General features: G+C 44.9%; 2 protein-coding genes across 4 annotated transcripts in view; one reads left to right on the forward strand and one right to left on the reverse strand.

The window, feature by feature from the left end:
- ANGEL1 (angel homolog 1) overlaps nt 1-25,787 on the reverse strand; it is a 59,201-nt gene that overhangs the window by 30,005 nt on the left and 3,409 nt on the right. Inside the window, exon 1 of one of the 3 annotated variants that reach the window (XM_072864336.1) lies at nt 1,463-1,637. The exons of 1 other annotated variant lie outside the window; for it this stretch is intronic. In XM_072864336.1, the coding sequence (XP_072720437.1) occupies nt 1,463-1,526 (64 nt within the window). In that variant the 5' untranslated portion in view covers nt 1,527-1,637. Of the gene's footprint in view, nt 1-1,462; nt 1,638-1,659; nt 1,836-25,787 lie in introns of those variants that run through there. One more of the 3 variants, XM_072864337.1, reaches the window with a different exon arrangement.
- On the forward strand, nt 3,895-23,583 carry LRRC74A (leucine rich repeat containing 74A). Its single transcript, XM_072865485.1, has 15 exons — nt 3,895-3,974; nt 4,083-4,186; nt 7,970-8,098; nt 9,320-9,495; nt 10,126-10,233; nt 10,967-11,063; nt 11,494-11,543; nt 12,341-12,422; nt 14,109-14,194; nt 14,542-14,736; nt 16,389-16,484; nt 20,080-20,223; nt 21,400-21,507; nt 22,156-22,241; nt 23,508-23,583. The coding sequence occupies exons 1-15, from the start codon at nt 3,895-3,897 to the stop codon at nt 23,581-23,583; spliced, it is 1,617 nt and encodes a 538-aa protein (XP_072721586.1).

Genomic DNA, 25,787 nt, shown 5'->3' on the forward strand with positions numbered 1-25,787 from the left:
ACACATGTAAAGGCACAGTCTGCAGAAGTTAGCTGATGAGGTGCATGGGCTAACAAGCCAAGCTCTTGTAGATGACACTTGGAGCAAGTTTCTTTCCAGGGACTGAGTAAGAAAGTAGTGCTCAGCTAAGAGGATCAAACATATCACAAGAATGTGATGCAGAAGAAAAATTGTTCTGTTATTAATAGATGAAAAATAAAGACACAGAGGGACCAGCATGTGCAGTTAAAAGCCTTATTAGAGAGAATATATGCACAGAAGTAGTCCTGGTAAGAACTACAGATCACCTGATGACTGACATTTGTGGTAAAAAAATTAAAAAACCTCTGCTGTTAATGTAACACTTGAATATACCAATATTGGTGGGGTAAAGTAGAAAAAGACAGGGCCTCTTTTCACTTGTATCTTTATAAGAGATGACAGCATTTATGTTTTGCTATGAATTCTGCACAGACACTAGTCCCTACTGTTGACTAGCAATTTCTGTTGTCTACGAATCACTTTTTCTCTACTGTATCCCTGTGATAGTCAGTCAGCCAGAGCAGTAACATACAGTGGTCATCCGTGTATGCTTTTACTGTATCTTTCGTGTCAAAGCTTTCTGTATGTGTCAGAAATGGAGCTTTAAGAACCATACTCCTCTCTGCAGTTTTGTAATTAAGTTCATCAACGTCAGAAACACCAATGCACCAAGGTAATATTTTCGCACACCAGTAGCCAGGCACGGCTGTTACAAGAGCCTGTTACTACAGGATAGGAGCTGAATTTGAGAGGAGTCAGCTAGCTGCTCGCTATAACCACAGAGTGCCAGTGGCTGCTACAGGCCTGGGGACAGGTTCAGGCAGGAGGGTGGCTTTACATCAGCGCAGTCACCAAGGACTGTGAAGCAGCAGCAGGATCTAGGAAACTAAGTGAAATATCGATGCATGCAAAGCAAGAGTCCATCCATGAGTCACCCGCAGGTCCTCGGGGAGTCACAGACCTCAGAGCAGTCCAGCTCCAAAGATCTTCCCAAACCTGCAGCGCAGGTCTGGGGCAGGAGGCTCGGGCCTCCACGCAGACTGCAATCTGCCACTGCGGCACAACAGCCGGCAACTGTTTCCTCCAAAAACCCAATAACTGTTTCCTCCAAAAACCCGGCCCCCCGCGCTGCCCCGGGGTGAGCAGCCCCGGCCCGGCACAAGTGCCCACACCACCTCGGGCAGCAGCCCCAGACCCCCTCCTGCCCGCCTCTCCTGCTGCCCAGGGCGAGGGACTCGGGGAGCTACGGGGCAGCCGAGACGACCCTCGCTCCAGCCGCCGAGGCCCCTCCGGCCGCACCCCCCTCAGGCCGGGGCGGGAGGAGCCGAGGGGCACCCGCACCCCGCCCCTCCGGGCCCCCGCCCCTCCGGGCCCCCGCCCCTCCGGGCCCCCGCCGCTGGCTCGCCCGGCCCCCGCCGCCGCCCGCCCGGGGCCGGGTTACCTCGGAGGGCCCGGAGGAGCCGCGCCGCCGGCAGCAGCACGTAGCAGAGCACGGTGCCGATCATACCGCCCGGCGCGGCCCGGCCTCCGCCGCCCCCGGCCCGGCCCCAGCGAGGCGACGCGACACGCCGGCCCCGCCTCAGCAACGCCCTTACGGAGCGGCCTCGGCCTGAGCCCCGGCGCCGCGCAGGCACTCACCACGCCGGGCCGGGCCGGCACCGCGCTGGGCCGCCGCGCCGCAGGGGCTGGAGGCCGGCTCGGGCCTGGCCCTCCTCCTGCGCTGTTCCGGGGCCGCACACCCCCGCGAAGGCCGCGGCCGGTGGGTGGGAAGGTCCCAGCTGGGCGGCCCGGCCGGGGTGGGGCCGTGCCCTCCGCGCTGTGGGGCAGGAGCGCAGCTGGGGCCCAGGCCCGGCCCCGCAGCCGGCCAGGCCCTGCGGCGGGGCTCGGCAGCACCGCTGGGCCCGGGGACTCAGGAGTTGTGACCCTAAGCAGGGTGACGGCAGCTTTCTGGCCCACCACCCAGTGAAATTTGTGTTTTAAAACAAAAGTTTTCACCTCTCGTTCCCCAGAAATCCAAACAGAAAGGAAAATTTCCAGGAATTTTTTTCCCCTAGAAAGCCACTGAGCAAATAAAGTCCCATTTGCTCCGGATGAGTTAATAATTACACAGGTTTTCCCTCTCACCTGGCTGTGAGCACACTGTGGCCTTCACAAGTTGAGGCCCGTCACACGTTGAAACCAGGCAGTTTCATATGAAAAGAGAAGTCCTGGTTAAGTCCATGTTTTTAATAGTTTGCTTTGTTCCATATTAGAATGTGTACAACATCTAAAGACAAACAGATCGAACTGAGCACTGCTACAGCTTTTTACACCAAATACACACTTCTAATGTGTGATCTCGGTAGCCTTCTTCCAAACTCTCTTTAAGATGGGCACTTGCAATGAAGTAAAGACTCGGGTCATCCCTGCCATTTGCGCTGACAAGTGCTGTCAAACTGCTCCCTTGATAGTGACCAACTGCTGTCTCATGGGTTACACTTAGATGAAACACTTTTTGAGAGACAACCTGCCTCTTACCCTATTTGTGTACAGTGATTAGCACAATGGGTGCCCATGGCTAGGATCTGAGCTGATGTTATAATGTATATAAATAATAATAATCCCACCAGTCTCGTTTTCAAATCCCCATTTATAAAACACCACGGACAGCAGACGCAGTGACTTGTCTCAAATCCCACAGATGTCTCTGGAAAAGCACAGAGCTGGACTGTGGTCTCCCATCTCCGGCTGCAGTAAGCAAACCTCTGGAACCATCATTAGTTTCTAGTCAGAAAATGGAGGGTGTTCTCCAGAGGAAGGATCTGCAACATTAAGGACTGATGACTGGGGCATTTAAAACAAGGCTGTTCTTTAAAAGGAAAGATCTAAGAAAGTATATTCAGACCCAACCCACACCAGGATAATCAGACTGAAATCAGAGAAGAATGTTAGCTGGTGCCACAAACAAACAAGTATCTGGACAGCCACAGTTGTTTTGCCTACACTAGAAAAAATATTTACAAACTTTGGCAATAAAATCAAAGCTGACAATGGTCATCTGCTTCAGGGTCAAACCTTCCGCTGGCTTTTGTGGCATTTTGTTCTATATCCAAATACAACCCTACCATGACCTCTAATGACTGGACTACTTGAGAGGTTTATGTAGAACCTAGGGGAATAAAACCACTAAAAATACCCTGTTCCTGGGGAAATTGACTTTTCCTTCCTCTCTGTATAGCCCATACTACACTGCGTAGGCTACATAAACTTCAAAATCGGTACGAGAGATTATGTTCACTGAACATCACCCATAATGGAAAGATTTCTAAGTGTATGTATTAGTTCTGCTCAACCTTTATCAGAAAGCCTCTTCTGTTACAGTTTTGGGTTTATCCCCTTAGGAAAGGTTACAGAGTCCTCGGTATAAATGATGTAAAATAATAAGTACTGAACCAATTTTGGCACCAACAGCAGTTGGTGGGTTGAATGAGTACTTGATTCGAGGCCCCATTAAGTGCTGACATGTTTACAAGCCACACTTCATTACCGAATGGAGGGGGAATTTGGCAGTAGAGAAGTCTGAATCTGTTCAAGACCAGCAAGGCAAATACACTCCTTTAATGCTCATCTCCTTTAAGACTATAACTGCTGCAGTCTGGCTTTCTCATGAAATTGTACAAGCTGCAATACGGACTGAAAGGAGAGCGGAACTCTTACCAGCAGCCTGGCACAACTCTCTGATGCATCTGGGGGGGTCTCACAGCCAAAACCTCATCGGTTCTCTGGGAGCTGATGGGACCCAGAGCAACGGGGTTTCCAGCACTGAATGTCACCCCTTGGAGCCGGAAGGTGCAGGTGAGGTCACAGAAGGGTGGCGGTGGCAGGACGGGGGGGATGGGGCGGCCGCAGGCTCCACAGGGCTTTCTCGTGACAGCTGGCCAGCCCCTGCAGTGGGATTCTCCTGTTCACAGGCAGTATAAATCAGGAACACAGATCTTACAAGGGGCACCATTCCTCCTGGAGATTTTTTAATTGTAGCCAAGCAGCTGCGCTTATTGTGTGTAGGTGTGAGGAACTTACAGGGTCTATGAGGTGGCTGTGAACTCTTCATTTACGGAAAAGAAAAAGCAAATGAACCTGCCGCTCACTGGCTGTGACATGGAGAACGAGTCTGAGAAGGACACAGGTGTGGTGTTTAGTTCCTAGCAAACTCACTTCAGAAATAGTCAGAAATGGCCAAAGGAAAATCTCCAGCCCTCAAGAGGGACTGAGGTTGCAGTAGGCTGATCACCAGGTGGGAAGGCTTCCTTTCCCCCAGGCCAGGCAGCAATGAGGAGAAACAGGGTGCCAGTGCCCTGAGACGGGAGCTGCCATCCAGGAGCAGCTTGGAAAAAGTAAAATGCATCAGAAGAGGGCTTGCCAGTACCAGCTTCCAGGCAACTCCACCCAGGTGCCCCTAATTCGCACAGGAGATGTTGGAGCTCAGCACCCTGTGAGACCAGATCCTGTTTGAGCCCTCCATTGCCCAGAAGGACAGGCAGGGCGTGAGGGGCAGAAGAGTTTTCTGAACCTGCTGCTGTCAAGCTGTGCTTATACACAGCAGAGTCAGGCTCTGGGTCCGCTCGCAGCATTTTGGCCTGACTTCCTAGCTTAGCATAACAGTTCCTCTCAAAGTTCAAAGCCTCCTTTGGCCTGTCACTTAGTCATTACAAATTAATTTCTTATTTTCCTTCATAATGCAATTACTGTAAGGTAGTCAGATATGTGGGACAGCTTCTCTCTTTGGTTCTTGTTTTTCTGTATTTAAATAGAGTATAATGCAATTTATGAAGTGTTACATAATAATTTTCCCTAATGTATGTTCTAATAGATGAGATCCTTTATCAGAATATTTTCCATTGTTTCAAAATGACAGTTTTCTAAATATCCTTCCTTATTTTTCTGTAAAGGTAGCTCTGGGGGTTGTTTTGATCCAGCAAAAATAATTTGTTGCGTATTTGGGATTAGTAGATAGCTTTTCTTTTAGATAGCTTTTCTGCAAACAAGGTTTCTGTTCTTGGCTATGAACTCTTGAAACGTTCACTCCTTAAGTGGGATCTGACATAATTAATTACCTGCTATCAAGCCCAAACTATTATATTAAAATTAGTATTTCTCATGGGTTTTTGACAGTATTAACTTCAAAAATATTATCACTAGGAAATACCTGGTCAGTTAACAGTTGGTTGCCATTTCCCCTTACATATTGGATTGAATAATTGTGGGTAAAATGCTGGCTGAATTTGACTGAGAGTAGCAGCAAGGAGAATGGTATAATTGGTATAAATTATATCCTACCCTATTCCAGAGGCAAAAGGTTGTAAAAATGTCTGGTTGTTTTCCTTTTTTCTTGGTCTAAATTATTTATATTAGGAAGGAGAAAAAAAAAATCTGTATTTTATTTTTTTCCACAAATATCTAACATGTTTGTTTATAATTTCTCTAGAAGTCTTTTGATATCCACAGTGGCATGACTTAAAATAGAAGATAAAGATTTGATACCCTTGACCAAGCTAAAGCACACAGTTTTTTTCCAAACCACAATAAAGCTAATTTCTCAATTTTTCCATAAATGACATTTAGGATATTAGTTCCTATATACTTTGCTTAGACTTTGCTTAGATACAAGATCACGTCTCATAACCGTTTCCTCATAGATTCCTTCAACACTTAATACTCCCAAGTTAGTATAATCATATAGTTTGACACATCACTGAAATAACTGATTTGTTACAGACTGTAAAAAAATGCTTATATTTGAGTGTTTGCATTAGTATCATTTTGTTTGCATACTGCAAAATGCTATGTTCCATTTTATGAGTTGCCCCAGTTGAGCTGTTTTTCTGATGTATTTCTTATGCCAGATGTTGAGAATGAAAGAAGTGAGGACAACCTTCGTAGCTTTCTTTCACAGCTGAAATTCCTTAGTATATATCAATTAGATTTTATCCTGGCAGAGAAGGAGAACAATTTATTAAAATCTTCATCTGACCTTTATGCCCATCACTATTAGTAGTGATTCTAAGAAAGAACACTTCATTAGTTTAGCGGCACGAACTAGGACCTTGTTGCAATGTGAGGCAAAAGATGATACACATTTTTGTGTATCAAAATGATAAATTGATAGTGTGATTTATCTAATATTTGTACAACACAAATGAGGGGACAGCATAAAGCAACATACCCAGAGAGCGGGCATTGTTAACCTAGCACGAGAGAAGGGATTTGCAGTTATCTGGATGCATCCTTCATAAGTCACACATCAAACCAAGGAGTGACCTCCCTTCCTAGCTCCTGGTTCGTGACTGGTACCAGCCATGCATGAGGCAGGCTGACCAGAAAGCTGTGTCTACAGCCCCACGCTTGCGGAAAGGAGAGGGTGATAAAGGAGTCTCCAGACCCATCACTTTCCACTGCATTCCACTGCATATTGGTTTTAACACCAATAATCATGATTCAGTGCTTTTCAAATTTCTGCTTGAATAACAGTATTATTTTCTGTATCAGTGTCAACTTCTACAGCTCCACAGGGGTGCAGGGACCAATTCTGGATCTATTTCAGAAGGCTCAATCCACACACTGCAGGATGGCCCATGTACTGGGCACATGACAGCCACGTTATCAGGAGATAATGCAGTCTGGATGGGTTTTGTATAGCATAGACAGTCTGTTCCTCAGAGTAGGAAGTTTATTTTTATCAGGATGTCTGGCATTGTATGGCCATTAAGCAAAGGGGATCAGTGGGTACTATCATAATGTCCCAAATCTGTGGTTCTACTTGTCTCGTGAGCTCTTTACATGGGATTTAGACCTATTTTTACCCTTTCTTTTGTCTTTCTTGTGCTAAAGTAATGCAAGTAAACCCATCATTTTAACAAATAAAGTCTGGCAGAAGGAAATGGTCTTAATGAAGGAGCTGCAGCTGCAGGGCTGGTTGAAATGTAATGTTGTGGGTGCCAGCTGGCCAGTCTTTCCCTCACACAAGTCTGCATGAACAGCCAAACTGCTAGCTCCACGTCACACATCGATGCTAAGTGACATTCAAGAAGGGTACAAAATTACAGGTCAATAGCCTGGAGCTCTAAAGGGAAATAAGGAGTAAGAGAAGAAGGTAGTAAAAGCAGTGACAAGGAATGAAAAGAAAGATTAAGAGTTGGAAAAAAGTATGTATTTTGTTATTAGCCAGAAATTATTTTGGCAAAATTACTCTTCATTATTTTTGTACGCATTTATTCCTCTTAAAAAGGAATTTTCCAAATTCCCCTTCTCTCTAAAATAAATTCTGAATTGTAGGCAAGAGAAGCTGTATCACTTCCAGTGGGTCTGGTTACACTCAGTCCCAATGTACAATAGCATCCAAACGCTTTCTCTTCTGCCATGCTTGAAGAGTACTACAAAGCATTTCCAGGCTGGTAGCAGAGTCAGCCAACTGTGTCCTGCCCATGCCTGGGGAAGTGTGAGTCAGTTCAGGACAGCTAGGAGGAACTGGCATGGGTTTGGCTTGTAGGTTTGTGGGAAACTGGGATGGAGAGAGGAAATTTGCTGTTGCCTGGTGGGCTCAGAAATTGAGGAAGGGGAGAGAGGCAGCTCATGAGGAATGAAGACCTAATGCACAAGAACTGTGAGTCCCCTGCACATGGGCTGCATGCTGAATTTGGGGAGGGCTCTTTCCAAAGGCTGCCAAGTCATGGCCAGTCTGCAGACCTGCAGCACCAGGGTGAGCCCATCCCCACCCCACGGCCAGCACCACATGCATACAATGCACAGGGAGCGGTGGGCACGAAGCAGGGCTGGGGAAGGAGTGCATCTGCAGCATGTTGAAGAGGGGCATAGGCTTCAGTGAGAGTGATGGGCGGTCTGCCACATCCAGGGAGTCACATCTGTGCTAGGCTTGCATTGACAAAATGAAATCTGTTTGGTTTCATGGCAGACCAGAATGAAGAGACATCCAATACCAGTGAGTCTCCAGAGTCTGTGTCGCTGGCTGATGCCTCAGCAGAGAAGGCTGCCTCAGCAGAGAAGGCCACACAAGGCTCTGACACTGACCTAGAGGTTGAAGGTGAATGTTTTCTGACCATCTGCCCTCACTAGCCTTTCCCCTTACAGAGCTGTACCTACCAACTGGTATATATCTGAAATGGAGACCAAGGACACAACCCTGCCAGGGTCCAGACAACCACACCTAATCTGGTAGTTGATAAAGGCAGGGCGGGTGAATTTCCTTCTAAGAGCTCTCCCTTTGACATCAAGCATCTTCCTCCAACCGCTCTCTATACATGATGACTATTCCTTTGTTCCTTCTTCTCTCCTCTAGTCCTTAATAACCAACATTACCAGACCAGCCCACTGCCTGGGCAGCAGGAGCAGCTAGCTGAAGCCAGGGGTGGAACTGAGGCCCTGTTTGTGCGCTCCTGATGAAACCCTGCATAGCAATTGTGGTCTGCGTGCCATAGGTTTGCCACAAGTGTCCTAGACTTTTCTGGTGGCTCGCCTCTTATCTCCTGCCTAGTGAAGTCAGTCCTCTAGCTAAACAAGTCTTGCATTCATTTTTGTAACAGTAACATTTGTCCATAATTTAGGATGAGAACTTTTTAACTTGTTGTAAATGGAAGGAAAATAAAAAACCATAAGAATGCAAGAAAAAAAGGCTTTTTTGTTAGAGGTCTCAGATTGAACTGGAAAATGGCTTTGACGAGAGGGGAATTTGTCTTGAGGTCAGACCATTGAATGCATATAACAACATGGAGAAATATGAGCTCTAAGTATGGGGTTTGATGAAGGAATTCCAAATGACAGGTTTTTGTGGAAATACAGCCGCCAGCTGCACTGATATGTCTTACTGCAGCTGTGTCAACAACACCCAATGGCCAAGATGAGAATTCTGGGATTCTTTCTGCTGGTTGTAAGCCAAAATGTTCTGAGCTGCCCTAGCTCTGCTGGCAATATCAGCTGCGTGCTTCAATTAAGATTTTAAAGGGAAAAAAAAGACGAAAATGTTTTTGCCTGATGTCAAGAATTCTCAATTACACCGAGAAAGGTTTAGTCACATTGCAGACTGGTGAGAAGCTACAGCAAGTCACTGGATGCCAAATGGAGAAGCAAGGAGAACACATTAACTCTTGAGGGTCTGGGGAGAACCAGGGAACAGTAACTCTTTAAAAGTAAAACCCTACTGTTGTTGCATAGTGTTACATAAGTTACTTATTAAGTTACTTAATTTATTTAAAAGACGGGGGAGGACACTGAATGCACCACTCATCAATATACTTTTTCTCGGTAGATCCTGAGAAGGCCTTTGCAGGCATTACAGGCACAGAGCTGTACTTGGAAGCATGCAGGCTGATGGAGGTGGTGCCTGTCTCACACTTTATTCAGAACTTGACCAAGCCTTATATAAACCTGAACCACCATGGTCTAGGACCCAGAGGTGTCAAAGCCATTGCTATTGCTCTGGTGGTGAGTAGCCAGTAAGAGTGGGGCCACTGTTCTCAAGAACAATAGGCATTTTAGGCCTCTCTCATGCCTGGAAGCCATCACTGAGTATGCAGTGTGGGGGAAAACGTCATGTATCTTCCCCGTAGGAGCTCTGAACATCCCTAATGTTTCTAATCCCCTGAACAGGAAAGTCTTGTGTGGCAACTGCTGGCCTTTGCTAGAGTTACCCCGAAGAGCAAACTGATGCTCTTCCATGGGACACAAGTCCCCAGTGCTCCTAACCCCTACAGGGCCAGAGGTAGGTCTGGAGGGATTGGTATCCCCCCCTCTGGGTCCTCCATAGGGATGTACTACACTCACCAATGGACAGGCCCAGGATGCCTGAATTGGAGCTTGGATCTGAACCTGGGTCTTCAGGCTGGGAGAAAGCAATGGAACATCCTACCGACTCAAAACCTCTCCAGAAAAGCATCTCTTTTATATGCCAACTCCCACTGCCATGGTTCTGCCACATCCCCTGATCACTGTCCTGCTCAGGACCTGCAATGCTTTCTGAGGTTTGGAGGAAATGTCCAGTGTCTGTTGAACCGTGGAAACTATCCCCTTCATTAACTTTTCATCAGTTTTTTGTTTCCCTTTGTGTCTTCCCAGTCCAACGCAACTGTCACTCATCTAGAGTTGGAAGACAACTGCATTCTGGCAGAAGGAGCCATATGCATAGCAGAGATGCTACGAGAGAACTCCTCCCTTCAAGAACTGGTACCCAATCTGACATAGTTTGTAGCCAAAATTATTGCTCACCAAGTTCTATCATCTGAAAGAAAACCAATTCATTCCATTATGATTTTAATCAAATAACCGTTGTTCCCATGCAAAAATATTCACATTCTGAAAGTCATTATATTTTATGCTGCTCTACTTTTAAAAGGTACAAGCTTCTGAAAAGCAGAAGTGTGCATATGGTGTCAGTCTGGTGAGTCTGGAACTGTTCTCTTCATTAGCAGATGTGACAATAATTGCCATAACTAAGTCCTTCTAGTTCATGCTTAACCAACGGAAAAAATGTTTTGGTCAGGAACTTTCATTGTCCAATATGACATGGGGAAACTTCTCTAAATAGATTAAGGGAATAACGCACAACTTCAGATATGAACTGGTAGGAATGTTCCTTCGATCTGAAACTGGGGTATACAAAATGCATTTTGATAGGCTATGGGATCTGTGTTACACTGGAAGAAAAGATTCTTAGCCAAATGCCTCTTGGTTCACTGAAGACAAAGACATGTGAAACTGATGGCTATAGGGCTTTATTCCTCTTAGGAAGGATACAGGGTTAAACACACCTATAACTCACATGTTAATTACTGTCTGGCTGACATTTCTCATATTTCTTATCTTGCATTAGTCCCTTGACAACTTGGGCATTAAGAAGACAATAAAGTTAATTCATTCTTTGGAGTCATCCTTCTTATCCTCCCTTCTTTCCTTCCAGAACATCTCCAATAACCACCTAGACACAGCAGGAGCTGAAGCCATTGCCAGTTTGCTTTTGGATAACATGTCCTACCTCCATGCTCTTCAGCTCTCAGGTGGGCTGTATGCACTCAAACAGTGATGGCAGTGGAAGTGAAATAACATGTGTTTCATTCCAGTCTCTCATCCTGAGAATATCAGTCAGACTATGGGCAAAATCAATCTCTCAGCTATGTCTCTGATGGGAACCCAGAGTAACAGTGGAAATCTAGATTTATAGTGATGTGATTAAATATGTGGCCTGCTCAACCTCCAGCACCTCTGGAAACCAGTCCCTCACAAGAAACTTAGATAATTCCTGGAGTGTCTTCCACAACTTGGGATAATTCTACTCTATGGAGCGAAGTGGAATAGTGACTAACTTCTTACAGCCTGATATGGGCCATGATTAACTGGAGGTTCCACCTAAAAGCAGAGCTTCCTGCAGACCCCTGAACAGCACCAAGGGAGAGATCAGCGCACTGTTAACATACTTTTCCTCCTCAGGGAACAACTTTGGCGAGGAGACTGCACCATACTTTGCTGAGGCATTAATGGTGAGTTACCTGAAATCCAAGGTCATTTGCAGCCCTGGCTGTGTAACAGGGTCTCCTCATCTTGAAGCTGCTACTCACTTGGCATAATTTCACTTGGCAATGCCCATATGATTTCCTGGCATAATTCCGCTAAGTGCCTCTTGCTTACTTCAGAAATGACAGAGGCTGGGAGGACACAGAGCAGGATGGACTGCATTAACATTTTCTCAGGACAGCCATGTGAGTCTGGCTGAGAAACAAACTTTCAGGACTGTGTAAAATAACAACAGAATGACATCTGGGTGACAAAAAAATTTCAAGAAGCATAAGTAACCCAACTTCATATCATTTTGCAATTCTCCAGTAAAAAGAAGATGCTTGACTTCTCTGGTTAGTTCCTGTCTCAAAGCCTCTGCATCATTTGGCACCACCAGAAGCTGCCCTGAAGCAAGGCCTTGACCTGATATCAGGAAGGGATCTTGGTCAGAGTGCAATGGTGGGAGTGAAACAGGGGCAGGAACAGAATTGCAGGATGTGTTGCAGGCCAGACACAAGCTGTGTGAGGGAAGTTTGCACAGCACAAAGTCCTATTGCTTTTGCTGTTTTGGGAAGATAATCACTGTGATGTTATATGCCTGACAAAGCTTTGTTTTGGGACATGCAGTGCCACAATCTCTGTGCTGATGATCTCCCATGCACTGAAGATTTCAGTGTGTCCGATATCCCTCTGTTTCATCCTCATTTGGGGGCCTTGGCATGGCAGCTGGTTGCAGCTGGCTGGAAGATCTCATTGTCTCTGCACATTTGTCTCTCTGCAGGGCAATTACCACGTGAAGGAGCTGGATCTCAGCCACAATGAGTTCTATGAGAAGGGAGGACAGCTCCTGGGACAGATGCTGGGTAACTTAATTTATTACTCCCACAAAGCCAGCGGTACAGGCACTGGGGGACTTGATGGCGTCAGCACAGTGAACATGTATTTCCTTCTCCAGCAAAAATGCACCATGACCTGGTGGGTAGTACAAAAGACAGGGCACCCAGATTTAGAGCTTCTTGCCTGGTCCACAGGCTCACCCTCATCACCGCAGGTGACTCTAGCAACTGTGACTAATGTATCAGAACACAAATGCAGGATGAGAAATCACAGTAACAGAGCAGCCTGTGTCAGACAGAAGAGAGCTGAAAGAGAAGTCCCTCAGGGAGTGTAAGGCAGAAAATTGCTTTTTACTAAAATCTAATAGGATCAGAACTGTTGTTTGTTTTAAGCTTTTGATTACGAAGTTCAGGAGTGATTTCAATTTTTCTTAAGTAGCCCAAACCCTAATGGTTTGAGCCACTGCACAGCAAGCAGCAAGGGAAACAGATTAGGAAGAAATAAAATTAAGCTGCCTAATTTATCTGTTCAGACAAAGTGAGATCCAGAGTGTGCTAGTAGCCCTGGAGAGGGAAAGCAAACAAAACAGTTGCAGTCCTTCAGTAATCTCAGGTGCTATTAGTGCACTAGGAAAGACTTGCATGAATATCTGATGGCTGTTCTTCCCTCAGTGTGTCCAACACGCCTGCTACCATAACAGCCACAAGCCTGTGCTGTGAGCATCCAGTGTTCCTTGAGCATTTCAGGAACACAGTGCCTTCAGTTTAATTAACACTTTCCTTCTCCTGGTTCAGTATTTCCATTGATATGAACCTCTTCCTAATTACAGTCCATGTCTTTAAAAGATGGATCAGTTAAAACTGCAGTGAGGGACAAGGCACTGTACCCCTGCCTTGGACAAGCCTGCAGGCAATGCAGAGATCAGTACTAAAACTTGTGACCTTCCTAGAGAAGAAAAATGTGTCTCCAAACTTAAAGGTCTTACAGCTCTTCTCTCCTTCCAGCTCACTTGAGGCAGGAGCAGCAGAGATTACTGCTGAATCTGTTTCTGTTTTGTTTCTTAAAGGAATATTTTTAAGTCAGCTAAACTCACCATCTGCCTCCATCCAACCTCCCATCCATGGAAAATCTGCATAAGAAATTCTCTCTGAGAATGAGAAGCAAGTGTTGGCAGCAAGTCCTACCCCTCCCAGTGTCACAGTAGACACAAATGAATTCACACATACCCTGCTCTAAGTAGAACTTACACCATGAGGTATGCTATGCATGTGAATTGGCACTGGCACATATACAGCTGGGCACAGCTACCATATGAAGCTGAGTTCCTCTCTTCTGCTAATCAAACATACGCAGAGTGAGTCTTGATATTTTGGATGTGGCAAGGAGAATCCAGCCATTTTTCACAGTGAGAAACACAGCCAGTGTCTATTAATATAAGAAATCCTCCCTCTCTCTATCTTCCTCCTTCACAACTTACTCTTTGATTAAGCCAGAAAAAAAACTGTGTTCCCTTTCTGCTTGTGATCAACAACCCATTCTCTGTTCTTTGGGTGCAGTGGACAGCAAAGACTGTAGGTACAGGTTCCTCCGACTGCAAGCAATGGAGGCTGTTGCTGAAACCCCAGCAAACTTTCTCTTAGTCCCTAAGTGTGGGTCAACAGCTATGTCCAGACCACTCTTAATGAGCTAACTTCTCAGTTTCTCTCTCCTAGCCAGCAACACAACACTGGAGATTCTGGACCTGAGCTGGAACCACCTGAGGAGGAAGGGGACAGCAGCACTGGGCACAGGTCTCAGGGTAGGAATGCCCCTCTTTTGTGGTACCCTTCACAGTGATTATTAGAAGGAGCTGGTTGAAACGCTGATTGGGAACTCAAATCCCTGAGGTCTGAGCAGGATTCAGTAGCTCTAGCAAGGCTCATCCTACTGACAGTGGCAGTCAGCGCCAGGAGAAAGACTAAAGCAGTGAGTAGATCCGGTGACCTACGTGGATGGAGAGACCCTGGTGACATTGCAGTGATGTTGGATTCATTGGGACTGCCTGGGTGTGACTTGAGGGATGCTCCTGTCTCAGCCAGGCAAGAAAGGGTAGAGTGGTACAAAAGATGGCATGCAGTAGCTAACATCCGTCTTCTCTCCCTGGAGGGCAATGGTGCACTGAAAATACTCAACCTTTCTTGGAATGGCATTGGCAACGAGGGAGCACTGGTCCTAGGAGAAGCTCTCAAAGTCAACAATGTGCTGGTTCACCTGGACATCAGCAACAACCAGATCAACAACGAGGGAGCCAAGAAGCTCTGCAGGGGCCTTGAAGTCAATGGAAAACTCAAAATCCTGAAGGTAAAATAAAGCCCAGGCACAGCTGGAGGAATAAACAGAGGGAGTAGAAAGATCTGAGTCAGGAGGGACAGAAGACAGAGGTGAGCTGTCTGAGCTAGAACTGGAGGAAATGAGTATTACTCTGGGTTGAAGGTAGGCAGAGTGAGAGGAAATTCTATCACGTGAATTTCTTCCAGGGCAACTAAATTGCACTGTTCCCTCAAAAAATCCTCCAGGGTCTGGCTTGACATAACCCCACACCCCTTATCACTCCAAAATGGTTGATTCCTGTCGTGTCTAGTCTCAGTCAAGTGAGAACCTAGGCATTCAACAGGTCTGCATATACACATAAAATGTAGTTGTGAAGGTACATATGTACATGTAATATGCATTTCAACCTGAGGCAAAGGTTCACACTGAAGTTTGCAGGTGGGCAAGAGTGTGCCTTTCTCAGTGTGTTAATGATTTGCTAAAAATTTATTCAAACACAGGATAAACTGTCATTGCCACGTCAGGGCAATGCCACAGCACTACCTAAAGGAGAGGTGTATTATCAAGTCCTGGAAAAAGAAAGCCAGAACTGCCTTCTAGTAAGCTAGGGATCAATAATCCCGGAAAGGGCAAAACAGAATGACCAGCCAAGCTGGCTTCAGAAGTTAGGGTCGAGAGCTAACATGTCTTCTCAATCCAATATCATTCTCTAGGACTTCAGCTCAGAAAAGTCAGCTTGCTTATGAGCTGCATTCTCAGCTAGATCTAACATAACCATCCTGAGAGCCTGCAAACGGCAGTATGGTGGTTAAGGGGCATCTTTAAAGCTGTTCATGCAGGCCTGTCTTTGGACATGCCTATCTCTGTAAATCACTGCAACCACACCAGTCTTTGGGACTGCTGTTTTAGATTTTGTAAATAAATGTGTCTGTTTGCCTTGCTCTTAACCTCGCTTGAGGTAAGGTCACTAACTCACACAAAGGCATTCTTCTCTCTATGTAGCTGCACAGATTGTCTTAAGAGCTGATAACACAAAGGACTTAATGGAGGACATGTCTTCTGCTGGCTAACGTTAACCAAGAAAGTTTTCTTTCAAATAACAGGAGTGGGGACTGCACATGAAGTCCAAGATGGGGGAGAGGTGATGTTCACACACTAAGAGATGCACATGGCAATGCCAACCCCATAACGCCAGATAGCTAGACCTCGTAGGCCGGAGGCAGCCGATCAGCCTGAGCTCTGATCTGCTGTGCTGCCAAGAGGAGCCAAGGGTATGGGAAATGTCCCAAGGGGCATACCCCCATCCAGAGGGACCCTACTAGCAAGCACACATTCAAATGCAGCCCATTGCCTCAGCCTCTCCCCATCACATGAGCGAACATGTTCCGCATCACATACTCCTGCGTGACAGATGTAAGGGACCTGATATGTGGAATTTCACACAAGGAGACAGAGAGAAGCTCAGAAGGCAACTCTACTGGGATGTTGCATTGCAGAGTTTTGTGCGACAGAGACAAGAGATGGTGAGATAACAGACAAACCCATCGAAAGGGACCACAGTTATTCTACGGCCCTGCTGAAGAATGGGAAGAAAGGGTCATCCTTGAGGTTACAGCATGCTTTCTGCCAGGCATTAAATCCTCATTCTCACCATGTCTGGATCTATGTCTCTTCTTCCACAGATCGCCAATAATCCCCTGACCATGGAAGGTGCCACTGCACTAGTCACATCTGTCAGAAAGAACCCCAAATCCATGATGGAGGAGATCAACATCTCAGTAAGAGTTTATGTACTGGAAAGCCTCCAGGACCACACACTATACACTTTTAGGAACTGGGTGGATCACAGAGCTGCCCCCTTCCAAAACTGTTTTGAGACTTGCTGTTTGTTTTATTTATGCACAGCCATTAATAAAAAGAGGCCCTTTTTATTATGTGACAGCCCTTCTAGAAGCCATGTGGAAATTACAGGGCTGTGGTCTAGCTCTGGAGAGAGGTGCCTGTAGTATCAGCACATTTCACTCCCCTCCATTTTGCAATAGCAGAACAAGAACAAGGAGTGAATTCCCACTGGAGGATGAATTCTCTTCATCCCCTGAGCTGTGTCCCTTCAGGGTAGCCTAAGATGCTAGATACTGTGAAGTGCTTTGATATCCTGTCAGTATGTATGAGGAGTAGAAGATGGATGCTTCAAGGCATTGAAAGCAAAGCAGTTTTATTTAAAAAAAAAAAATAATTAAAAGGCTGGTGTGGAAGGAAAAAAAAATCAGAGAGGCCAAATCTTAATATGCTACTCTCTGGCAAGTCGGGAGCACAACACGTATTGTTGTAACCTCATGTGCTACTTCTAAAATGGGAGACCCAGAAATGCTTCTGAGCTCCTGAGTGGGAGCAGGGGTTGCGTTGCAGGCCAACGCTGGGGAGAGATCTGGGCACGCATAAGTCCAGTCCTGGCCCTCCCATCCATGCATTGGTGCTTCATGGAGCAGTTCCAGAAGGTGTCAGGGGCCTCAGGGCCCTCCATCCACCTTTGGGAGCACCATGATTAAAAGAAAGAGCATCTTCACAAAGATTAGGTTTGGGACTTGGAACATAAATAATATGTTCACACTTGAAACAAGCTAAAAAAAAAGTTCATGGGCAGTTTTGGAGACTCACATAATGGGTTGTATTTAAGTTACATCTGCATGTGTTTCTTTGTCCTGTGGTTACTGTATTAAAGAAAGATACTAAAACAAAGCAGAATAAATAATATTCGTCTATGGTCTTTCCTGAGAGTATCGAGGGCTTTCAACAGAGATCATCCAAAGAACAGGCGTTCCTCTAGGGCAGACAATTTTCCCTGCATAAATTAAGATCAAAGAGAATTATTTGCCAAGTCTGCAAGGAGTCAGGCCTCATTCTGCAAAGGAAAACTAAAACGGGCTGTGTGGGGGTAAAGGACTTCATTACAGTATACGTGGTTCTGCTAGTTTTATTACTAATAACCTAAACAATTCATACACTTGGAAAGATTAATGTATTTTAGCTAAATTCTGAAAAATGAAAGGAATTATTGAAATGCATTTATTTAAAAGGAGGCACTCGGAAATTTTGAGGCAAGGAGTTAATTAACATTAAGAATCTTCAATCCAACCTAAATCTCACTATGCATTTCTGCTTTTTAGGGTTAACAGATGCTCTCTTCACCTTGCCCTTCAAAAAGTCAAAATTACCTGGCATTTCACAAGATAAATGGTCAATGGCATAAATTTACAATGACATTTCAGTATCCCAATCAAATGCTTGTAGGCGAACATCTAATCTGTCTGACAGACTTCATTCCACTTGTGATGTAGGGAGTCTTGCATTTCAATTCAGAGTATTTGCAAATATACAGCTCCAAAGATCTTATGCTGTCTTAAACCTTTAAGAAATTAGTAAAGTTTTTATTTTTTTATAGGAAACTTAAGGGAAGACATAAACAAAAGCCTCTTCTGCCCCTTTTCCCAGTGATAAATGTTTTAAAGAATGAATAATTAGTGTGTCTGTAAGAGGAATTTTGAATAAGGATCATATCTAGAAACCTTTGCATGAGTTTGACAGCACTAGCAAAGGTGAAGTAATAAAAGGCATATTTTTAACAACAGTTTATTGCTTCTGACAACATTTCTAAGCATGGCTGTTCCCCACATTCTTTTCATAACCTACTCTTTATAGGGTTTCAACTTGCAGATACTATCAAACATTTAATAGAAATCATGAATCAAAATAGCCAGCACATGCCCATCTTCACCATCACAGTACAAAAGAAAATACCATCCTTTTAAGCTGTCCATGTGTTGTTTTTCTGGACTGTGAACTGACTGTGTCAAAGATGCAGAAATGCACAAGCTGGCTCCCTCCAGGTGCCGCCCGACTCTAGCACGGTTTGTTAGGCCAGACACGGTGCTTTGGCTATGCTGCTTCTGAGGCCGCACTGGCAGTCCACTGGCTTTCTCACAGGGTCAAGCCCAGGCTGGCAAGCCTTGGAGAGAGCTGGCAGCCAGCAGAGCCAGCTCGGGCTGTCCTGTGCTGTGTTCCCAGGACTAGGACACTCTGCTAGTGTGCATAGTGCAGGGATGTCTGAATGGCTTCTTCAGAGAGTCACTCTGCGTCCATAAAACCATTGCTGCTGAATGAAAGCTAGTAAACCCAGCCAGACCCAGACTTGTTCAAGACTGTCTTCGAGTAGTAACAGTTGAGAGCTTACTGCACAGTAGATCATAAGCTTCTAGATGGATCTTAAGAACAGCAGATCTTAAGCTTCTAAAAAAGAAGCTATTAAGAATGCATTGGGAGACTTTGTAAATACACTTTGGGAAAAAATATGGTGCTTGATGCCTTGGAAACCTCCCGCAATGACAGAAAACAGAAGCTTTAATGAATTTCCTGAACTGCCTTGAAATTTCCAACAATTAAATACATAGCTAACATAATACAGGAACAATTCCTCTGCCATCATGGGTATGAACAAAATCATAATCATGGTTTCAAAAGATCAGTCAAGGCAAAGGCAAATTTGTCATAACTTAAATTTAGAAGAATAAATTACAGTGACATCAATATTTGCATTGATAGTTTACTTTCTAGTATCACAAAACCCTAAATCAGGACACTGTGCTGCTGCCCGTTCTATAAGTACTAAACCAGAAAACTCACAGTATGAGCTCTGAAACACTGAGCTGTCACTAACCTGTTTGAAATCCTTAGGGAAAAACAAACATCAGGTCTTGTACTGCTGACTGGAGCTTCCTGTTAGGGCTACACAATGAAACAGAGCTTTACCAAAAGTTCTTTTCATCTGGAGACACCCGGACCCTTGCCAGATAGATGTATCTTTCTTGTCTGGGCTATAAAGCTACATTGCTGGAGATACTAATCCTATTAGGCCTTGGATGTGTTGGCTGGGGGTTTTTTTTAATTTTTGCAGAACTCTGTGGCACATTTTGGCCATTAACAGTTCAATTTGCAGTCTGCATCTTAACCAAATGGAGAGGAGACCCATGTAGAACTAGCTCAGGGATGAACATGAATCACTTGAATAACCTAACATAAGAGGTCCTCAGTGTAGACATTTACCTGATGAATGTCTAGCTTGCATTGAGTTAATTTCTACATTAATTAGTAGATCCTTTTCTGTCTCAGGCATAGGAAGAGAGAAAGAAGATGAACATTTGTTCAGGGTCAGGCCTCCGTGGGATTCCTGAAAGGGAAGAGCAGAGATGGGAGAAGGCACCACCCTTAGGAGAGAATGGTTAATGTTGACTTTAGATGCATTTGTTAATACAAACAAGTCTTTGTTGTTCTTTTGGTGTCCACGCTGACTGCACTCTCTTTCCTCCTATGTACCAGAATGTGTTGGTGAATGAAACTTTCATCAAGTTGCTGGATTTGGTGTGTCAAACACGTCCTGAACTACACGTCATCTATGGTGAGGTTGAAGGCTGTATCGCCAGGATCCCCAAGCAGCATCCAAATCCCATGAAAGTGATTCAGGTGAGCTACTGAATTTGGGTCCATAGCTCCACTGTACACAGTACACATGCTCCAAGCACTTGGAGGGATGGAGGTTGGAAGGGGTAAGCTTTCTTCCAAGTGGGAAATTCAGCCAAAGTCCTTCAGAAAATTATATTCACAAAGACTGTCACAATGTTCACATATCTCAGTCCACACAGACTGACTAAGCAAATCCTTTGATCTTCAGGAGAAGCTAATGCCTTGGGATCTGAGAGCACTGGGGAAAAAAAGAATATTAATAGATGCTTGCTCTCTGTGTAAAACAAACTGATTTATTTCAGGTCTGATCCAAATGAGTGTCCATCCTCATCACAAGCCCATCGCAATAGCTGACTTTCACAGAACCCTTCACTAACAGTTGTGCTTTAGCGTCAAAATTAGTGTGCTTCATAAAAGTAGGATATGTTATTACAAGCAAATACTGTCCTAAATAGAAATTACTTAGGTTTTCAAGGTCTGTAATTTCTATGGATAGCAGCAGATGGTGCTGTCCTCCTTGCTGGAAGGCAATGCAAGCACCTGAGCATTGCTGAGTTAAATAACACTTTTGCACTACCAACTTCACTGTGTTTCTTAGCTGCTGTGCAGATTTTTAGCTAATTGGGTGAGATTTTGCTGTAGATGTGGATTCAGATGAACTTAAGCAAAATCTTGGGCTGTTAGCTCACATCAAACAGTGCTGCTGTGCTTCACAGCTAGTGACGCTCACACTAGCATGCTTTGCAGTTTTTAACAGCAGTTATAGTACTCAGATGTGTTCTCATTCAAACAGACAGGAATTCAGAGATGAGCAACTAAAGCAATCAGAGATCTGGGGGACAGGACTGTCTCTGGATTAGACAGCCTAGCCAAGCAGTGGCTGCTGGGATGAGAACCAAATAACCATATGCAATTATCAGAAGAAACAGGTTTACTACTGAGTCTCATTTCAAGGTAGGGGGAGAAGGAGGTATAACTGAGAAGAATGGGATTAACCCAAACAAAAGGATTTTGTTGTAACAATAGGGTGGCTGCACAAGGAGTTATGGACTCATATATCTCAGTGATAAGCTGAGTAAAGGCAGGATGACAGATGAAAGAATAAGGGGAGAGCTGGGGGCAGGTATCGGTGGCTGTTTCATGGTTATGCCCATGTTTTATCTCTTCTTTTCTTAGAACTACTTGAAAGAGCACAATCTACGACTTTGGGACTTTTTTAGGAATATTGACAAGGATGGAAACATGAAGATCCCTGTGGCAGCCTTCCGGAGAGCCATGATGCAGGTGTGCCTCTGAAAGCACGGCCAGGATGCTCTTGTGGCAGGGTACTGCTCTGGGGAAACCCCTCTGCTGCAGCACAGCCACCAGCCAGCCTTGCTGGTGACATTGTTCAGACTAAAAGGCTAAATTCACCAACTGCAAAAGTTGAACCCTGAACAATTGAGACCCAACAGAAATGCTATGACATCCAATAAATACTGCAGATGGCATCAGTGATAATGGATCAACTTTAGAGTATCACAGGAGCCTTGTAAAATCACAGAGGTCAACTGTTTGTATAGGATATACAGGCTCTTGATAGATAATTATGTCTTACTGCTATGGGAAAGCGAAAAGGAGGCATTTAAAACCTTGCCTCTACACACTGAGTAGACAGTTCTTTTCCTGCCAAAACCACCATGGTGCTTGGGACCAGTAGCAATGGTCAGCCAGCCATGATGCTATTTTACAAAAAAATGCAAAAAATTGTTATTTTAATCCTAAAAGAGTGAAATTGCCTCCCCAGCACCACTCTGTGGATTTTTTCCGTCCCTTCTTCCATGCACCAGGCCATCTGCTCACCTGTTAAAAGATGATGGGTCCCAGTATGATACAGAGGATTTTTCTGCTTGAAAATATCCAGATTTTCTAACATTTATCTTACCCTCTTAGCAATCAAGCATCCCACTGGATCGAGTCCAAATTGGGGAACTAGTGCGCAAGTTAGACCGGAATCGGACAGGGGTTGTGGACTATAGGTGAGTGAGTGACTCCACTTACTGTCCTGACTTGTCTTTCTTTTTTTAATTTGGCTTAACACCAAATAAACATATCCTTATTCACTTTAGAAGGTGAAGGGACATATGTTTTTGGCCAGTCCATTACTTACATAAGTAAAAGGTAGATGAAATAGCACCTTGCATGCTTAGAAGCCCTGTTGAGTCAAACTAGAAGTCAGTCTTATTTTTCTGTTTGATAAAATTGCTGTGAGAATGCAGGGAGCTGAACAGCATTTTCATTCATGCTTGTAAGCCTGCATGAGAAGCATCAGCTCAACACTGTCCTCCCCCTGAAGCCAGAGTAAAATTTGCAAAGAAAGTGTATCTGTGCCTTCAGACCTGTTCCTCCATCCTCAGGGTTTCTCGGTTTTTTTCCTTCTCTCTGATCCTTCTTCTTAGGAGACCTAGTTTTCCCTAGAAACCCACCTTCAAACTACAAAACTTTTCATTCTCTTGAAAGTGCCTCTTCCTTAGTGCCTGTAGCAATCATGTCCAAGTTCTGAGAGCCTGAGCAGTCAGCAGCAAACTCCTTGGAGGTTGTCAGTCGCTGCAGGCTAAACCGCTTGTCATTGGACCCAAAATTCCCCTTAGATTTCCCATCAGTTCTGACATGTGACTCATCAGCTGAAAGCCCTATTAATCATGCCCAAATATTCCCATCCCTCAGCACATATTGATGGGTTTAAATATATGCTATAGTCTGGTTTTAAGGCAAATCTCTTCACCTCTTAGCTTCCTAATGTTTTCAAAGAGAATCAAATTACTTTATTAGATCTGGTCTTTATTCCTTCACATACATCGGTGCCATACTAAAAGCATCCATGCTCAGACACTAGACAGGCCTTAGCCTGGTTAATCTTGAATCAGAGGTTACATGGCGTTCCCAAGTACTTTAGGCACAAATTACAGAACTGCGGTTAAGTAGTAAGCAAATTAGGAACCATTAAAACCCAATGGTCAGCAAGGACTTCATTTGGTGCCATTAATGCTGCTGAGTTGATATGTGGGGGAAAATAAATACTAATATCTACTCCTTATCTAGCTGCTTAATGCATTTTAGCACTGTAGCATGTGTGGTAGTATGTCACCTTGTAGACAACAGTCAGAAGAGTTGTGACCTTTGCTGTCCTTACTGATCCCACCTCAGGCTGTTTCCTCAAGGTCATCTCAGCAGCTTTAAGATACCTGACAGCGAAGGTTCACTTTACTAAATTAATACTGGCTCATCTCTTTCTTTTCAACCAGTCACTTAAGAGAGCAGAAGCCAGCACAGAAGCCTGTGGAAGGGGAAATCGAGGAGGAAAATAACAAAGAGCCATAAAAATGAAGCAAGGAAGCGTCAGACAGTGAAAGATTGTAGGGAAATACTGGAAGAAAGCTCAGAGTAGCCCTAGGCTTGGGGAGGCCCAACACTGGGGAGCTCTAATAGTCTAAGTTATTGAATGTAGAAATAAAGTTGATGTTCCACTACACAGCAGGTCCCTATACAGACTGGTCTTTTGGTTAGGGGCAGAAGAGATTGGTCCTTTGGAGCTGGTTACCAAATCTGTCACACTCTGCATGCTGACGATGCTGAACTTATTTAGAGATGGAGACAAAAAGCGAGAATGGGGAAACTAAGAGAACTCATTACTTTTATTATCCCCTTTTGAGGGAGAGCAGATGGACAAAGAAAGACTAAAGGAAGTGCCCTGCAGACGACCCCTACTAGACTTAGCAGTTCTGACACAGGGACCTTTGCAAGAGGCAAAGAATTAAATTCATAAGAAACTACAGCTCATGTTGCTCAAAAAGTTATGGGTAATAAGAATTGTATTAAATATCTCCATGGGAAAAAATATGCTAGAAGGGTGGAAACCATAACAGATTTTAAATGGCTCAGATACTAAACTGCTTTTTTTAAACCAATATTTTAAAAAAAGAAAAATATTTCAACAACTCTTAAGAAGGAATGAAAGCCTTGTATATATTAATATTTATACATAAATAGAATTTATAATATGTCAAAATATACAGATGAGCAGAGCCACAGGAAATATATTTTGCCATGTGCAACTGCCAATATAGACTACACTACCAAGAAACTTGGAGAACTGGTAAACGTGGGCCTCTCTGGGAAGACCAGCCTTCCGTGGAAAGGAAAAGAAGCAGCTGTTTACCATCTGGTAAGTCTCTGTGTGCTTCCCAGCAGAATAACCACCTGGAAAAAAATCTTTGAACTAGAGTTCAGATGGCTCCAGTGCCTCACCAGAGGTCAACATGACTGTTGACATGATGGCGTTGGTATGACTGCTCAGTAGCCATCCTCAATACATGACCAACTGCTAGGCTTTAACTCATTACCCCAGCAGGTCTGTGCCTTCTGATGTCTGTGACTCTTCTAGAATTTTCTTGTGATTGCAGTCGGTCTCTCCTTCACATACAGAATATGTGGGGTTTTGAGATGAAGAATCAGAGCAGAGAGCATTTGAGATGTTGAGTAGTTCGCACATGCAGGGGCACAACGCTGTGGGGTTTTCTGTTCCTTTCCTAATCATTCCTAAAACGTAATTAGCTCTTCTTGACTGTTCCTAAGCACTGAGGTATGTTTTCATAGAAATGTACACCAAACCTGCAAGCTCTTACTCCTGAACGCTGAGGCTCGAGGAGGGGGGAGCGGTCCATGCCCATCATTTTACAATTCGAGCTCACGTACTCCTGAGAAAGACCTACGCTAATGCACCCCTCCCATGAGAGGAAAGGACACTCCTGCTGCACAGGGCTCAGGCGATGTCCGAGGCTGCCCCGCGGCAGCGGCTGAGCACCAGTGCTCCTGCAGCCCCTGGGGTCAGGCCCGCCCCAGCAGCGTGAGGGAGAGGCCTCGCCACCTGCCCGCCGCGGGGTGCACGGACACCTGCCCTCCCCTCCCCGTGGCACTGACCCCCAGGACCCACCGGCTGTGCCCAGAGCCTGCTTTCAGCTCCTCGTCTGAAAGCAACTTTGTTGCTCCTTTCCTGGAAAGTACTACCAGCAGGAGCATCATTTTAAGCCATCTTGTAAGACATTCCTCCACCATCCTGCTCCAGAGGCTGGTGGGTTGGTGGGCAATGCATGTGGTACGTTTTGTGCTGGACTCCCTGCAATGGTGGCTGAGGGACTGGAGATACCTGACAGTTGGTCCCTACCCATGTGGCAACTCTGACATCTCTTGTTGGCCCACGTTCGTGATGTTTATGGAGCAATGTCACTGTTGCAGGAGAGTTTCAGTACCCCTTGGATCCACCAAAGTTACTGCACATGATCCATGGACCTAAGTGTAGTTACTCATCATTTCTGGAGGCAGCTGATGTTTAAAACAGGTCATCTTCTAGGATGTTCTTTAGTGGCTCCAAGTCTGTTGACCAAGTGTTCACCATCCTGTGGCTGCGCCAGTGTAAAGTATCTATGCCTCTCTCTCCCCCTCAGCCCCAAGAAATCCTTTTTTGAGTCTTCTTTTTCAGCTTAAGAGGCATACAATGTAAATAGCAATGTGTGCAGGCTGAGAAT

This window comes from Ciconia boyciana, chromosome 6, assembly GCF_034638445.1.
Source record: "Ciconia boyciana chromosome 6, ASM3463844v1, whole genome shotgun sequence".
NCBI lineage: Eukaryota > Metazoa > Chordata > Aves > Ciconiiformes > Ciconiidae > Ciconia > Ciconia boyciana.